Here is a 16,619-nt window from a genome sequence, read left to right on the forward strand (position 1 = left end):
AGCCATCTCCCCTGTTTCCACTTAAGTTAATTTTCCTTTCTTTTTTTTCAAAAAAGATGTATTTATTTATTATATATAAGTACACTGTAGCTGTCTTCAGACACACCAGAAGAGGGCATCGGATCTCATTACAGATGGTTATGAGACACCATGTGGTTGCTGGGAATTGAACTCAGGACCTCTGGAAGAGCAGTCAGTGATCTTAACCCCTGAGCCATCTCTCCAGCCCAAGTTAATTTTCATATATGCAATTGCCCATGTGATCATCATCGAAGTCAAGGCATGGAGATGTCCTTAACTGCAAAAAGTTACCATATCATGCCTGCTCTTCATGAGGGTACTTACCTGAACCTCTGATTAACCATGGGCAGCCTTCAGAAGACCCCAAGCTTAAAAAGCGAAAGCCACCACATTGAGACCAACCTAAAGTCTAAGCCACGCTGTTTATTTTTCTCCAAAGTGGTTCAGTCTCATGTGCAACCTCCTGTTCTGTTTTAGTAGTGGGCAGGGCCAGAGTCAAACCCAATCTTCTATTACAAATAAGGAGAAGGAGGTTCTGGGATAGAGAGGGGGCAATGCTGGGCTTAGACCCAAGGACACCAGGGAGCCAAGAGGTTCTAGATTAGTTTTATGTCATGTAGTTTAACACTTTAGTTTCCGGGCAGGAAAATGAAAACCCAAAGATGTAACAGCAGATGACAAAGGACAGAGCCACCTTGGGAGCCTGGAGGTCAGGCCTTGCTGTGTGGTAGGGCCCGAGCTCTGTGTCTCTGACATGCCAGTCCATTCTGGAACATTCTGAGTTCTCTGTGCTTAATGATCTTGAAGGCAAACCCGTGAAACCTCTGTGAAGCCAAGGTTTCCCATGATGAGCAGAGGACTGCAACGGAGCAAACAGGATGTCTATATGAGGTGACAGGGCCGGGGGTGGGGTGGTGCTGCTTAAGGACACTACCCTGGACACCAGCTTTATGTCTTTTTTGGAAAGACACTTCTGGAGGAAATGGGAAACAGAACACTTCACTCAGTGACACAGTGCACGTGGCTTGGAGAGCCTCGCTGGGGAACCTCTGCCTCAGATCAGACAAGGTGAGAGTGGAGAGACGCTGGGTAGAGTGGGAAGCCTGGACTCCAACCTGCAGAAGTTGCAATCTCCTACTCTGATGACTCCTTGGGCATATATGCCACGTTGTCATAGGCAGGGGGCGGAGAGACTGCTGGGCTGGGGATGCTGAAATCCGTGCCAAAGGCATTCGGTAGGAAAATCACAGACTGCAGAGAGAAACAACAAAACAAAAAACAAACTCAAATTCTGGGTGGCTCTGTGGTCTTCGGGGAGTGTTGCAATAGTGCCACCCTGTGGGCACTTTGAGAACAACAAGAACAAGAACAAGAACAAGAACAACAACAACACACACACACATCGTGTAATTGACATTTCAGCAAACATTTTCTAGGGTCAGTTATGAGCTAGGCTTGGACACATTGCAGCTAGCAAAGTAGACAAAACCTCATTTCCCTAGCGGTTAGTGCGCTGATATTTCCTCTCTGGATATTCTCTGCTGGGCTTGGGGCTTCTATAGCTCTTGCCTGAACATAGTGCCGGTACCTGGCTTCTTCCACACTAGTAGCTATTCACTGGGCTCCTTGAATCTAGTTCATCCTCCTGCTCCAACCTTAAATGGCACCCGCCAGCCCCCTGCTGCATTGTCCTGCCCAGGCAAGCCTTTGTGCTATCAGTAGCCCCTCTTCCCACGCTCTTTTTATCCACCCGCCTTCTATTTTCCCCTGGAAAAATGAGCTTAACTTCCACTGACTCATGCTGTTTTTTTTCTGAGGTGCCCATCTGTTGGCAGTCTGTGGACACCTCCGTGCAAGGCGTTCCTCGCCCTTCCCAACCCTGTCCTCCGATTCCGGAAGGATCTCCTCAGCTTTGCCAGTAGTGTTGGCGCCCCCTGTGGCCACTGGGTGAGTAGTCCCATTTCACAGCTTGAGGTTCTCATCACAGCTCAGCAACAAAGCAGAAGTGGGAGGGGCTGCAGATATAACCTCTTTCTAGACATCAGGCTCCCTCAGGGGCTCTGGACTTGGTGCGAGAGTACTCACTGCGTTAGTTTGGGCACGGGTGGCTTGGCACCCGAAGTGGGTGGCAATGACAGCAATGAAGAACTCCAGGATGGTGAAGATGGTCAACACGGCAAGGTAGCCTCTGCCCACATCCTGAGAACCCAAACCACAGTCAAGGCAAACAGAACGTTTAAAAGTAAAGACAGCCTCTGGACCAAGATAACTTTCCTTCCAGGCGAGAGACAGAGGTGTATCTGGATCCAGCCTTCCTGACTCCAGCCTTGGGCCCCCCTCCTTCCATTTCACCGGGTCTCATCCTCCCCCTCCCCCCGCCCGCAGGTGACTCTGGGGTAGGGTCAGGAGGTCTATTGGAGCAGCAGGCTCTGCAAACTAGCCCAGGACTGCAGACTCTTGGATCTTCCCTGGCCCTGGCCAGAGCCCACATCTCTCTGGGTTTATCACCCCTTGGGACATCTGCCAACACACCCAGTTAGTGACACCAAAGTCCATGAGAAGAATGGCCGTCCCTGCGAAGGCTGCCATGGCACTGAGGATGTTGGTTCCCAGACTGCTCCTCACCTGTGGGAAGGAGAGGAGCAACAAGAAGAGGAAGGAAGAGAAAGGACACGCACTACCCAGTCTCCTGCACCCTCCTTCCTGGCCCAGGGGCTTGGGGCTATGAGCCTTGCAGGAGACTGGTTTTTCTTTTCCCCATTCTTTCCCTTCTCCTTCCCTGAGACCCCAAGAAGAGGCCCTAATGCCTCCCTCTGCTTCTTCTATCCACTTGGGAGTGTCTGGGGGAGGAAGTCTAACCTTCTTAGTGGCTTTCCTGGGACACGTTTGCAGCATGTGTCTGACCCCTGACCCCCAACTTGTCTTCCCCCAGGCCCAGGCCCACCCACTAAGACAACTTTGTGTCTATTCTCCCGGGGACCCTTTCTGTATCTTCCTTCTCTGAGTGTCTGTGAAGACTTTTGCTCTAGACTCTTACCATCCACCTTGGGTGGCATTTTGCAAGTGCCCCATCTCCTCCTTCTGTATGTAGATGCCTAAATTCCTTCTGCACACTTAGAAAATCCCCAAAGAATGCTTGTTGAATGGGCCAAATGAGTTAGCAGATGGGAACGGGGTCCCGAGTGGCACCCAGGTGAGTGGGCATCGTCCCCATCCCTGGCTCTCTGTCCATTCAGACTTACCAGGCAACTGGTGTGGTTCCTCTCAGCTGCTACAGACAGGGACCCAGAGATGATAAACTGTGTGGGGAAGAGAAGACGCAGGTAACAGGTAGAGGACCATCAGCTTTCTTGTCTGCACCCTGGCCAGGCATTTTGGGTGTATTTCTAAGATGTCTTAGTGGGTCTGTAAGAGGCCCCTGTCCTCAGGCACGGTGGCATATGCCTTTAATCCCAGCGCTTGGGAGGCAGAAGCAAGTGACGCTGAGTTCAAGGCCTGCCTGCTCTACAAAGTGAGTTCTAGGATAGCCAGGGCAACAGAGATCCCGTCTCAAAAAACAAACAAACAAACAAACAAACAAACAAACAAGCAAACAGCAACAACAGAAACAAACACACAAAGAGGCCTCTGTCATGAGACCTCAAGCCATGGATTACCAGGCATGCATTTTTGCTGACATTATATCACTAAAGCATCATAATGCACTCACCTTTCCTTCAAATATTCACTCGACAAATATTTACCAAGCAGCAGTTGGGTGTTAAGAACATAAAAGGAAGAGATCCTTCTCTCATGTGCATGCGAGGGCATGTGCATGTATGCATCTGTGCCTGTGCCTGTATGTGTGTGTGTGTGTGTGTGTGTGTGTACTTGTGCATGCGTGCATCTGTGCCTGTCTCTGTGTGTGTATGTGTGTGTGTGTCTGTGCCTGTGCCTGTGTGTCTGTGTGTCTGTGTGTGTGTGTATGTACTTGTGCATGTGTGCCTCTGTGTGTGTGTGTGTGTGTATTTGTGCATGTGTGCATCTGTGCCTGTGTGTGTGTCTGTCTCTCTCTCTCTCTCTCTGTGTATGTGTATGTGCATGTGTGTGTATTTGTGCATGCATGCCTCTGTGCTAAGGTCAAGTCATTCCTCCTCAGGAGCTGCCCACTTGGCTCTTCTGTGGACTGGGCTCACTGATTATGCTGGGGTGAAGACCAGTGAGTCTCGGGAGGGCTGTCAGCCTCTATCTCTCCAGCTCTTGGTTTCCAAGCCCAGCTTGGCTTTTGACAAGGTTGATGGAGGTAAGGACTCAGGCCCTTACTCTTGCCGTGCAAGTACATTACACACTGAACTATCTCCCCAGCCCAGTGAGGTTTTAACACTGAATTTAGAGTTACACATGCCCTGCCCAGGCCTCAGGATTCCCGCTTGTGAGACTGATAGACTTTTGTTTATTATCTCCTTCTACCATGGAAGTGGCACACATTTTGTGACAGAATGTGAAACAGGAGGGATCTTAAAAAACAATGCTACCTTTGTTTCTTCCCAAGGCATTGCCCACCTTAGATTCCTGCTTGCCAACATCTTCGTCCCTCTTGGGCCCACTATGGACCACTAGAAGCAGCATGTGAAGTTTCAGTAATGCTGGCATCTCTGAACTCCACTTTTAGGGGCTTCTGAGCTCTTGCTGGGATAGTCTGGGATATGCAGAGGGAACTCCACCATCATACACAGCAGAGCTTCGGTGAAGACCTCATTAAGTTCATCTGAAAGCCTGTGCTTTCTGGAGGTAGCTGGAGGCTCCCGATTACCAGAGGCACTGGCACCTTTGGTAGGGGCACAGACAGCAGTGCCCCCTTGCCAACTCCCTCTCTTTGGGACCTCGGAGCAGACAAGGAAGCCCTGATTTGGTTCTCCAGTGAGGTATGGCCAGAAGAATGGATACAGGGCAGGGAGACTGCTTAGGGATCAGCTCAGATAGAACTGGAACCCACAGAGGGAACTGAGGGGTTTCTGCTGGTGGGTTATAGTTGTGGGGTTAGGATTCAGGTAGTCTGGGTGTGATTAGGACACTGGCCTGCTCCCTCCTTACCCACAGTTTGTGGTAGAACTCTGTCTGTTTGCCGGGAGTGAGTCAGGCTGAGGTTTACCGTGAGTGATAACTATTCCTCCCACGTTAGTCTGGTGGGAGCGGGTGGTGAGTAAAACCCTGACATAGGATGGACTATGGCTAGGAAAATGTTGGGAGTGGGACAGGGCGCGGTGACCTGGGCAAGACCACTCCCTAGCCAAGGATGGCTTCTCCCGCACTCACACAAGCTCCTCCCCAGAAGGGAACGCCACCCTCGATGAAGAGCATCCCCAGGTGGCCTCGTCGAACCATAAGCAGGACGCTGCCAAAGCCAAGGTGGATGAGGCCGATCAGGATCTGCACCGTCTGTGGGAAGTAGAAAAGGCTCATGCCACTGATGTAGAGCCGCGAGCTCCACTCCGCCCTCTGCGCCCTCTGCGCCCTCTGCCGTCCTGCAGACCTGGCTTTCCACAGCTCCGGGGTGGGTGGGGGATGATGAGGAGGCCGAGGAGGCCAGACTTTTAATCAGGATAGAACCAGCTCTCCTCAGATTAGGAGGAGCTCCAGACCACAGCTTTGGGACTGGGTTGTCAAGCACAGCTCTGATTTGCTTTTCTGATTTTCTTAGCCTAGGTTCCCTGACTCTCAGCACACTGGTACCAAATGCCTATGTTACCTTCTTCCTGTTGTCTTTCCATAGCCCATCAAGGGTGTTGGGGGGTTACAGCTGCTTCCATTGGCTAAAATTTCCACTTGGTTTTCTTTCCATCTTCCTTCCTCCTAGCCCCCTCTTATCCTTACCTCCTCCTCCTCTTCTATTTACCAGTGCCCCACGGAAACATTCCCAGAAGCTAGATGGTTTTTCCTAAGAGTGGGGACTCTCTGGGAAGTGTGGCCTTGTGGTAAGTTCTGCTGTGTTGACTTTCAAACATTTTTGTTTTTGTTTTTTTTAGCAATTCACATCCCTATTTATCCATCACCTATTTAAAAAAAACTTTAAAATTTATCATCTATCTTATCTATCAAAATCACCATCAATTATATATTCTATCATCTACTTGTCTTTCCTATATATGTATCCTATCTTATTTATCCATTCCACCTGTCATCTACCAATCATATTTATTTATCATCCATCCATTCATCTCTTATCCTCATCGATCATATTCATCTACCATCTATCTGTCTTTCATCTATCTACATCATCTATCTAATCTATCATCCATCTTTTCCATTTATCTACCTATAATCTATAATTAACTGCTTCTTAGAGACCATTGTCTAAGGCCCTTTGAGTTGGGAGAAGGGCTTAGAGGCCACACTTTGTGGACTCTACAGGAGATGGCTCTTGCCTGTCATTTCATTCTCATCTCTTGTCAGCTCCTCCTTTATTCATTACATCCCAGCCATTTCAGTGTTCTGTATCTTCCTTTGACAAGCCACACCCACTCCCACCTCAGGGCCTTTGCATTTGCTAGTCTTCATTATAGCTAATTCTACCCTTCACCCATCCTTCCGCCCATCCGGCTCTTGCTGGACCGGCTTTAACATGTGAGATCTAGCCTCAGTGTCATCTCTCCATAGAGATATTTCTGTCTTTGCTAGTGTTGCTATCCTCCATCATTCTTAATCTTCTTTGTAGTTCTGGTCATTTATTTACTGATTTATAAGGAGGGTGAGCTTGTCTGTCTCTCTTATTTTTTCTTTTTTTTTCGGAGCTGGGAACCGAACCCAGGACCTTGCGCTTGCTAGGCAAGCATTCTACCACTGAGCTAAATCCCCAACCCCTTGTCTGTCTCTTGTATGAACGAATTTTCACATTTATCCACTTCTCCCCGTTGAGCATGAGGTATGCTGCCTGTCCAGAAATTTTGTCTCAAGTCACATGACAAGCTGCCCTTACCCCTAAAGCTTTGGGTTCTCCTGTCAAGAACGTCTCCATTGGTCTAAGATCAGGTGGCTGAGTGGCCCTGGGCGCCTGCGCCCCTAGCGGTGACTCTTCGAACTGCATGATCCCTGGAGGCTGGCACATGGAGGTGGGCAGGATGGCTGGAGGCGGGCGGAGGCCGCTGGCGTTGCTGGGCGGGATGACAACGAACACACCATTGCTGGCAGGAGGTGCAGACATCGTGTTCAGAGAGCCTGGGGGACGAAGGCTCAGGAGATAACAAGGCAGTCATGGTGATCACACATATGCTTAAGGCAGCAGGTTGCTAAATGGCATATCTGCCTGCTCTTGCTTACTGAAGTCTGGACATAGTGGAACCCAAATTCTCAGCTAGAGCTGGGGAAAGAGAAGAGACTCACAGAAGGGAAGTGGGTTCTTGGCTCTTTTGACTTGAATCTTAGTTTTTTGTTTTTTGTTTTTTTTTGGACTCGACTCTGATTTCTCCTACGTTACGTGGAAGGAATTTTATTTTCAATGCCAGGCATGGAACCCAGACGGCACCTGAGGCAAGCCCACCATTGCTGAGCCACGTCCGCAGCCCAAGCGGAACACTTGAGAGAAGCATCTGTTAAACATCCTTCTTTCCCTAGAGAGGGTGAGTGATGGCTCAGGAACACACAGCTCTGGAAGGCGGGGCTTAGCTGAAGTACCATTTTCTTCAAGGAAAGAGAGGAACCAGGTAGGATGTGCCTCTTCTGTCCTCCCTCTAGGCCTACATCTGTTGACGGTGGATACATAACTACCGTGGGGCAACATCCTGCTCTCTTTGACTATCCAAGGAATAACCACTATTGCAGCCAAGATAAACCAGTGAAAACCTTAGGTGTGACTGGCCTGGGAAAACACTCTAGGGAACATTGATCTGTTAGCCAAATGTCAGGTGGTAGCTTCCCAGAGTGCTGCAGTTACTAATCTAGTGGATTATAGGACATTAAACAGTCATCTGCCTTGCTGGCTTTCACATGTGGTGAAGAGCCCAGCAGTTCAAGTCACAGCGCTATGACTGAAGCCAGGATTTGAACCCTGGCCCATGTAGTTACTGTGAGACAAGGGGCAAGATGGTCACCTCTTCCTGCCTCACTTTTCTGACAAAAACGTAGGGGGAAGGGCACTAGAACTTATCACATTATGGGTCTGGTAAAGGCCACGATTCACACGGTGACTGTTGTAGCATCTTCATCTGAAGTATTGTTTAGCACATTATCTATCCGGCATACAAATGTGTATTTACCCGTGGCTTGTAGGCCTGTGGTTTGCGTTCATGAGTCATTGTAGCTGGAAGGTCACACAGCCTGTGAGGACAGGCTAGGCTCTGCTTCAAGTTACTCCATACTGTGTGAGAGGATGGCTTTGGGCTGTGCCCTGCCCTGGGTGACTGCCTTTAAGAGGCAGCATTTGGCCCTCCTGTGAGTTCAAACAGTGAGTCATGATGACACTGTCTCTCACTATGCACACAGGTACCACCGCCTGCCCAGCACCATCCACAAGGCACAAACAGTTTACTCCTAAGGATGAAGGGTGCCACCTGGACTCTATGAAGGAGTCACCTGGCACTGCAGTAGTGATGGCCCCTTTGGCCTGGCATCTGGCCACTCGATGTGTGTGTCATGGGACCGACAGGCAGATTGTCCAGCTCCAGCTCAGCTTGGTTTCCACCAAGTGATGCAGCCTCCTGAAATTACTACCAGTCTATGTCTTTGTCTGAACCAGCCCTGTACTTCTCTGTGGTCCTGCATCTCTGCAGCATCTCTCGGCTCTGCAGTCCTGCGCCTTCAGCTCTCCAACTGGAGTCTTCTCCAACCACTGCAGCGATGCAGTGCCCTCCTGTGTCTCTAGTAGTGCTCTGCCTCCGGTAAGGCCTCTTTAAACTATGCTCTGACCTCTGTACTTATGAAGTTAGTCTACACACACACACACACACACACACACACACACACACACTGAGGTGTATAAGGTGTGATCTGAGAGTTAATACTAATACTTAAGATCAGAATAAAAGCACACATGTTAGTCAACAGCTATTACGGGAAAATCAGGAGTATTCAGCAAACTGCAGCAAATGAAACTAACTTGGTTTATAAATTTATTGTTAGTCAATAAAAATTCTGGCACATTGGACAACACAAGTGTACCCATCTATGTTTCTAGAGTAGCAGGCTCTTGACATAGCCCATTTTGTGGTTCTTTGAGGGACTTCAGTGGATGAGCACCTTTATGTTAGATAATGGCACTTGTCACCTGTGTGTCCTCTGTGCCATTTGCTCTGGGATGGGCCTGATTCATATTGGTGAATGTTAAACACAAGGGTCCTATTGGACCTGCCCTTGAGACACATAGCTGAGTCTCTACAAGGAGTAAAGCAGGATTCCGGTGTCTGGAGTACCTCCAAGGGAATGGAACAAGATGCACAGGGTGAAATCTGCTGGCATGAGCATCTTCTGTCCACTGTAGGTGATTAAGGAATGTTTCATGGGTTGGGGAGACAGCTTAGTATGTAAAGTGCTTGCTATATAAGCATGAAGACCTACCTGAGTTGGAGTCCCAGAAACCCATGTAAAAAGCTGGGTGTGGGACCACACTTGTTAGCCTAGTGCTGGGGATTCTTGGGGCTCTCCGGCCTGCCAGCCCAGCCTATTTGGTGAGCTCTAGACTAATGAGCTCCAGATTCTCTCTCAAAAGACAAAGTAGTTGTCTCCCGAAGAGTGACACACAGAGTGGACCTCTGACCTAGGCATACATGCACATGCCTGTGTACCCCCCAGTGAAGAGGCAGGACTCTGCACGACACATGCACACAATTGCATATATGTCAACATGGACATACATGTGCACACACACCCATGTATGCACATACATGCAAAAGAAGAACATGCTTCAGGTAAATAGTGTATTGAAAGACAATCTGATGCAGAGGGTGGCAGAAGTCATTTGATATCTTGAAGGACTTTCTAATGTTTTCTCTAGCTAAAACTGGGTGGCCAACATGTAAGATCAAGAGCAAGTGTCTAGGGACAGTGCTATTACTTTCCACATGGTGGGGCTCAGTTGGGCCTCTGGTCTCCTGGCCCTCACACCGAAATGATTCTTAGCAGACACAAATACTGCTTAAGACAGCACTGGCAAACACTCCCTGCAGAGACTCAGCTAGTAAAGGGTTTGAGCTTTGATCAAGTAGCTTCTGTTTTAAATAGGAGATGCCTCTTGTAGTGTGAACCAGACACAGGCAATGAATGTATAAATAGGTGGGGCTGTGTTGACACGGACAGATGGCCTGGATCCAGTTGGTGGGACAGAGTTTTCCAACTCCAACCCAGAACAGTACTTCCTGGACCGTAGTTAATGGTTACTGAAATTTACTTGTTGTTTTAGATGTCAAGTACACTAATTTCTATGATTTGGAGCAAGAAGGAAAATAAATTGAACTTCTAGATATTTCTATACAATAAAGGTAAATATGGCTATGGCAGCTTTGGCTTGAGTTTGGGTCTTGAATGTCCCTCGATGGCCCACATGTATAGGAAGGAGCAGTAACTATAAACAACAAACAAGAGAGGGTGAATGCCTCTCTCGAAGTCATATAGCACCTCAGTGGCTGAACTGTGATAGATCCCAGAATTCCCACTTCCAGTAAGGATGATGCTTACTTTAAGGAATTCACCCATTCCTGGGTCTGAATCCTTCCTTGTCTTGTCAGAGTGAGGGAATGCATTGTTATATTTTCTTCCTTGGACAATAGTTCAATCAGGCTTGGCATTCATAGGTGATCAAATTAAAAACCAAAGTGGGCTAAACTAGCTTGCCACTGCAGCCCTTCCCTAAGTCAGGCCATTTAAAAAATTACTACGAACAATTTAAAGGCGGAATTTTAGGCAGAAAGGACACACTTGCTTTCAGAGTTTCCATTTCACCATGAACAGGTAAAGATCATGTCTGAGGACCATGATGGGTCATGTGTGTACTGGGAACAATTTCTGAGGTCAGAAGGACTCTCTGGGCTCCCACTGGGCTCAAGTCACCCAGCAGGGAACACTTGCGTCATTAACAGCATCTCTCCCAGCAGGTGGTGAGAAATACGATCACACACAGACCCCCGTGATCCTCAGGAGAAGAGAAACACCTACAGAAATAGGCTTTGCACCCTCAGTGGGATAAGTGGCAAACACAAGCAGGAATACATCCTGAGATTCACACTCTCCTCTCCCCTCGGCTCCACCGGAAGCCAGTGACAATGTATTGGTGGTATTCCAGGTGACTCCATCTCTGTGTTCCCATTTTTCTGACTAACAATCAGCCAGGCTATCCCCACCACTAATGCATACATAGGAACGGAAGGAAGGAAAGTCATTGCACCCTGCCTTAAGGGAACAGCTGTGGAATACTCAGGGCACCCAGGGCAGCTGTGTTGATTGTTAACTTCTGAATGGGCTGTGGTAATAACAGCCCTTTACAGAAAGCCCTTTCCAGTTTATAAAGAGCTCTCCTACAGACTCTAGGGCAGCCCTGAGAAGGAGGTGCAATGTGGGTCATTTTGTGGAGTGGGTGGGGGGATTGGGGCAGGTCATGGGCCTGGGAGGCTGATGTATTGGTCAGAGATGTTAAGGCTGAACTGTCAGCTGAGACCAGACTCTGGAGTGAGTGATGTCACCAAGGGTGTCAGGGGACTTGCAAAAGGCAGGTGGCTGAGAAGCTGTAGGTGTTTTTTTATACCCGCCCTCCCACAGTTGCAAGTAAGGTTGAACGTAGATTTGACACTGTACAGGGAGGAGGGGAACATATCTTGGGCTATCTTTTCCCATGGCACAGAGGCTGGCTTTGTCATATGAGAAAGTAGCATGTTGGCTCTTTTCATTGGATCTACAGATTCCTAGGTTGAGGGAGAGCTCTTTTGCAGAGGGGACATGGGAGAGAGATCCCTACAATGGGGTGTGTCTCTGTAGAGACACCCCTTTAGAGAAGTGTCTACGAACTCACAAAGCATCCAGCAGGTACATGGCCCCTATCCTCTTTCTCCTCCTTGCCCACTGCCCAGCTTTGGGGATGCCACTCTGGCCAGCCACTGTATGTGCAGTGAAGAGAGCAAGAAAAAGCATGGGAAAAGATTAAAGCCAGCAAACACCCTTCATACCTGCTGAACCTGAACTGAGGAGCAGCCCCAGGTCAGATTTGACACAGCTCAAGACCAGGCAGGCTAGGCTAGTTACTTAATCGATGTTGTTTGGCCTGAGGCTGACTGGAAAAGCCACAGACTGCTTAAGTGTCACCTCGCTATAATCACTGTGAATGTTTGCAAATTAATGTAAACAGTTTTACTTAGGGATAGCTATTTGTATTATAGAATATAAAATTTGATTTTTCCACTATAAAAAATAACCAATATTCAAATTGAAAAGAACTTTACAGAGCACATCCACCTTAGGCTTGATTGAAATCATACACACACACACACACACACACACACACACACACACACACACACACACAGAGAGAGAGAGAGAGAGAGAGAGAGAGAGAGAGAGAGAGAGAGAGAGAGAGAGAGAGAGGCCCCTAACATTCCAGAAAGAGAACAATGCCCAGCTATCAACATCTGGCCCCATGCTTGGTATGGAGGAAGCCTTCAGTCCTCCTGGGCTTCAGCTGTTAACAGTCTCAGTGGCAGGGGCATTTGTCGTGATGGGCTGCCCCAGCATGCTAGCTGGAGCACCCTGGGGCAGCTAGTACTTGTCTGGGATCAACTCTGGAGAGCCTTTTCTTCCACCCAGGTCTCCAGAAAGCTTTGCTTATTTCTCCCTTGGACCTGCTTCCCCCCCCCCCCCCGGAGGAGCTGGAAGGGAGTGACTCTAAGGAGTGGGGATTCTGGGATGAAGTAAATGGCAACATATCTGGGACTTGGAAGCTTGGCTTGTAGTTAAGCCACAGACCCTGCATTCAGCCCAGTAAGAATCCACATCGCTATCTGGCGAGATGAAGTACCTGATTGTGGGCAAATCACCTAATCTCTCTGGACTTTGGTTTCTCTGTATATCATAAAGTGGCTGTGTAGTAGTAGGGTAAGGCGTTTCAGGCTTCTAAGGGTTTCCTATACATACATCCTGGGTCTGCAGCTTCTCAAACTGGGCAAGAACTTGCATCTGTGTAAATCTGGCTCTGTGGCACCAGGCATCTTGTCTCCAGTCTTGGCTTTCCAGGACAGTCCAGGCCCGCCCCACTGTCCCAGAAGTGATGCAAACTGTTCCACCAGACGTAAACACGCCTTGGGGAAGCAGATCTCTCAGTCATTTTCTCGTACCCCCAGGTGGGACCTCTCATAACCCATGGCCTTCTACTATACCCCTGCCTCCCTGTGCCCCTGAAAGTGAACAGCAAGGACAGCCAATTCCTTTCTTCGACTAATACAGTACCTGTTGAGAAGACTTTTCTAGCAGTGACCCTGGCCACATCCTTCTCCTCTCGTTAGAGAAGGGACAGGAAGGACACTTGTGTGTGGATAGAATCACCTGACTAGGCTGGACATCTAAATTGAGCTTCTGAAGGAAGAGAGTCTCTACTTCTTGGGAGGGTGATTGTCTCCCCGAGGTCCCTGAGAGATCTCTGGTCTTGGCTTTGAGGAGAGAAGACAGACAGCCTTCTTTTGTCCCCCTTCACTGTTCTTGTTGCCCTGAGCTGGAGTGGGTGGCCCTGGGATCCTACTTCCCAATCTCAGTGCCAGGTGGGTTCCCTTCAGTGATTCCTTCTCTCACCCTGCCCTCCCCCCACCCCCAAACCCCTACCTCTTCTCCGGTTAAGTTCCCTGGGTGGCCTTTCTGGAAGGAGGAAGGGGGTACTCACCGGCTTGCCACGGCTGCTGTGCGGGCTGCTGACTCCCCTCTGCCTCTGCGCTCCCACATTCACACATCATCCTGTGAAAACCTTGCTATTCGCGTGGGGCTTGGAAATCACTGCTTGGGAGCTGCGCCTCTGGTAGGTTCTCAGTTCTTCCTGGCTCAGAGGCCTCCGCCTGTCTCCCAGAGGTGGGGGCCAGAGGAAGCTACTTGTGTGGTCACTGGCCTCCAAAGGGCCGCAAAGTACCCCAGTCCCTTGCTTCAGTCTTTGGAAGGGAACGGCAAGGCTCAGAGAAGAAAGTGATTTGCTGGGCACCCACTACTAGTGTCCGAGCTAAGATGTGGACCCATGTGGCTTTCACCTTCCCCTTCACTCACTGAGATGCCCTGAGAGGCTGGAGCAGGCTGCCTGTGTTCTGCCCACCCAGGTTTGACTACAGTTAGACAGGGGCCCAGGAGGCTGGTGGCAGGTTCTTGTGAACATGTGTTAGTATATGTGTATTTTGTATACACAGTACCCTTCAAGTGCTTGGCAAATTTGCCTGTGAGTTTCTGGGTTCATGATTTCACAGAATAGTTTCTGAGGCAACTGGGAAAGCCTAAAGGTTCAGACACCCTGAACACCCTGCGGGCAGGCCGGGCCAGCTCTCAGCTAACCTTGGGATAAATCAGTATGGCAGGTTGAATGTAAAAATGGCCATAGTCCCCAGGCCTCTGTGTGTCTACACCTGCAGAGAGGGTCAGAGATGTTTTCCTAAGTCCTCAAAACTGGGCTGCCCTCTGACTTCCTCTGCCGACAGGAAGTAGGAGTGATCGGTCCCAACCTGAGCCACAAGAGATTTTGCCTGCTGTATACTCTGTGAGCTCTACACTTAACACTGAACATTCCTGGCTTCCCCGATGCAGGATGAAGCACTTGACACATCTCAGGTGTGGCTCGTGAGGCCCCACAGTGCATTTATGGTCAGCAAGGTCATGCATGAAATGGTTCTGCCGACCCCAGGTCAGACCAGACCTGCCCAGGCAATAGTAGACTGGGAACAAAATGAATGCTTTCAGTGATATCCCAGAGGTCAGCCTCTTTGTTATAGGCACAGATTTGAGTCTAGAGAGCACATGGTAAGATTTATAGACTTATGTTTCTGAATGAGGAGTTGGGTCAGGGACACATAGATAGTGACTTAGAAACTGAGACCGTCACTAAGGAAGAGAAAGGCTCTTCTGAGAATGGAAGCAGGATAGACACTTGGGAGGCTCAGAAGTCATGAACATTCCAATAAAAGGACCCTTTGTAGGCCATTTGCATAGAACACACCCTTTCCTCATTTGTCATCTGTTTGAGGTACAGCTCTGTTCCTTTCTCTAGCCCTGGTAGGGGGCTTTCCAGTCTCTGCCAACTGGCTTCTCTTGTTATTCTTGATGCCTCTTTTTCCATGTCAAAATCCCCTGTGATAATCTTTGGGGTAGCCTGAGCATCTCTTATATCAGTAGTGTGATGGTTTGCATATGCTTGGCCCAGGGAGTGGCACTATTAGAAGGTGTGGCCTTGTTGGAGGAAATGTGTCACTGTGGGGTGGGCTTGAAGACCCTCCTCCTAGCTGCCTGAGGATACTCAATCTGTTTCTGGCTTCCTTCAGGAGTAGATGTAGAACTCAGCTCCTCCTGCACCATGCCTGCCTGGATGCTGCCGTGCTCCTGCCTTGATGATAATGGACTGAGCCTCTGAACCTGTAAGTCAGCCCCAATTAAATGTTGTCCTTTATAAAACTTGCATTGATCATGGTGTCTGTTCACAGCAATAAAACCCTAACTAAGACACATAGCTATTGCTTGAGGCTTAGGAAACAGTCACTCCAGAGCACAGTTCATTGGTGTGGCTTTTGTGAGATAAGAGTGAGTTCAGAGTCTCTGACCTTCAGCGTTCCTGTGTCTTTCACCCTCCTCCTCCTTATGACTTGCTCCTCAGGGCACTCTTGAAGTTCTATTATCTAGAGACAGGCTCTCCACAAGGCCTGTTGTTGCCATGAGTTGTGCAAGCAGGGGGATTAATGTCACAGGAGACTGTATCAACACTACAGACTGCCACACACCATTTGCCTGCAACTTTAATTACTATAGAGAAACTACCTTTGTTCCTGCACTGAGACTCTGTCCACCCTGCATTACTCCCTTCACCCTTCTCAGCCCATGGCTATCCCTTCCCTCCAAGCCTCAGTTGTTTATCTCTTCCTGCAATACCTGATTCTGCACAAGCCACACCCATCTGGCTCTTCTCAGGATTTGTGAGATTCTGTGACAGGCACCTAATAAATTTAAATATCTTCTCTCCTGTTAATCTGTCTACTGTCTGCTGTCTTGAAAGATTCTGGAAGCTTCAGCGGGAGAGAAGAGATGTGTTTCCTTTCCCCCTATAGGATACTGAGATTTCAGAATAGGAAGGGAGTTAAGCATGGCGACACATCCCTATCACAGCAGTGCTTAAGAGATGGACAAGCTTGCAACCCCATAAGAACAACAACATTAACCAAGCAGAGCTCCCAGGGATTAAACCACTACCCAAAGACTACTCACGGACAGACCCATGGCTTCAGCTGCATATGTAGCAGAGGATGTCCTTGTTGGGTACCAGAGGGAGGAAAAGCCCTTGGTCCTGCCAAGGCTGGACCCCCCCCCCCAGTATAGGGGAATGTCAGAGCAGGGAGGTGGGAAAGGGGGGTGGTTGGGGAGGGGGAACACCCTCATAGAAGAAGGGAGAGAGGGGATGGGGTAGGGAGTAATGG

The 16,619-nt window shown here is 49.0% G+C and overlaps 1 protein-coding gene across 2 annotated transcripts; it reads right to left on the reverse strand.

Moving 5' to 3' along the window:
* Positions 1-609: 609 nt before the first annotated feature.
* Positions 610-13,905, reverse strand: Ms4a15 (membrane spanning 4-domains A15). 2 transcript variants are annotated; one of them, XM_032895355.1, is made up of 7 exons: positions 13,847-13,905; positions 6,977-7,151; positions 5,317-5,439; positions 3,264-3,320; positions 2,554-2,646; positions 2,107-2,220; positions 610-1,272 (listed from the first exon to the last, which is right to left on the reverse strand). In XM_032895355.1, exons 1-7 carry the CDS (start codon positions 13,903-13,905, stop codon positions 1,156-1,158), a joined length of 738 nt encoding a protein of 245 aa, XP_032751246.1. In that variant the 3' UTR covers positions 610-1,155. The 2 variants fall into 2 exon arrangements, with proteins under 2 accessions (XP_032751246.1, XP_032751245.1); XM_032895354.1 differs by having other exon boundaries at positions 1,156-1,272; positions 6,977-7,229.
* Positions 13,906-16,619: the final 2,714 nt, after the last annotated feature.

The sequence above is a fragment of the Rattus rattus genome, chromosome 2 (genome assembly GCF_011064425.1).
Source record: "Rattus rattus isolate New Zealand chromosome 2, Rrattus_CSIRO_v1, whole genome shotgun sequence".
NCBI classification, from domain to species: domain Eukaryota; kingdom Metazoa; phylum Chordata; class Mammalia; order Rodentia; family Muridae; genus Rattus; species Rattus rattus.

Coding starts and splice junctions, on each gene's coding strand:
- Ms4a15 (XM_032895354.1), bottom strand. CDS start 13,905: ATGTGGGAGCGCAGAGGCAGAGGGGAGTCAGCAGCCCGCACAGCAGCC. Junction 7,230..13,846: donor ACAGCAGCCGTGGCAAGCCG/GTGAGTACCCCC, acceptor TTATCTCCTGAG/CCTTCGTCCCCCAGGCTCTC. Junction 2,221..2,553: donor ACTTTGGTGTCACTAACTGG/GTGTGTTGGCAG, acceptor TTGGGTTCTCAG/GATGTGGGCAGAGGCTACCT.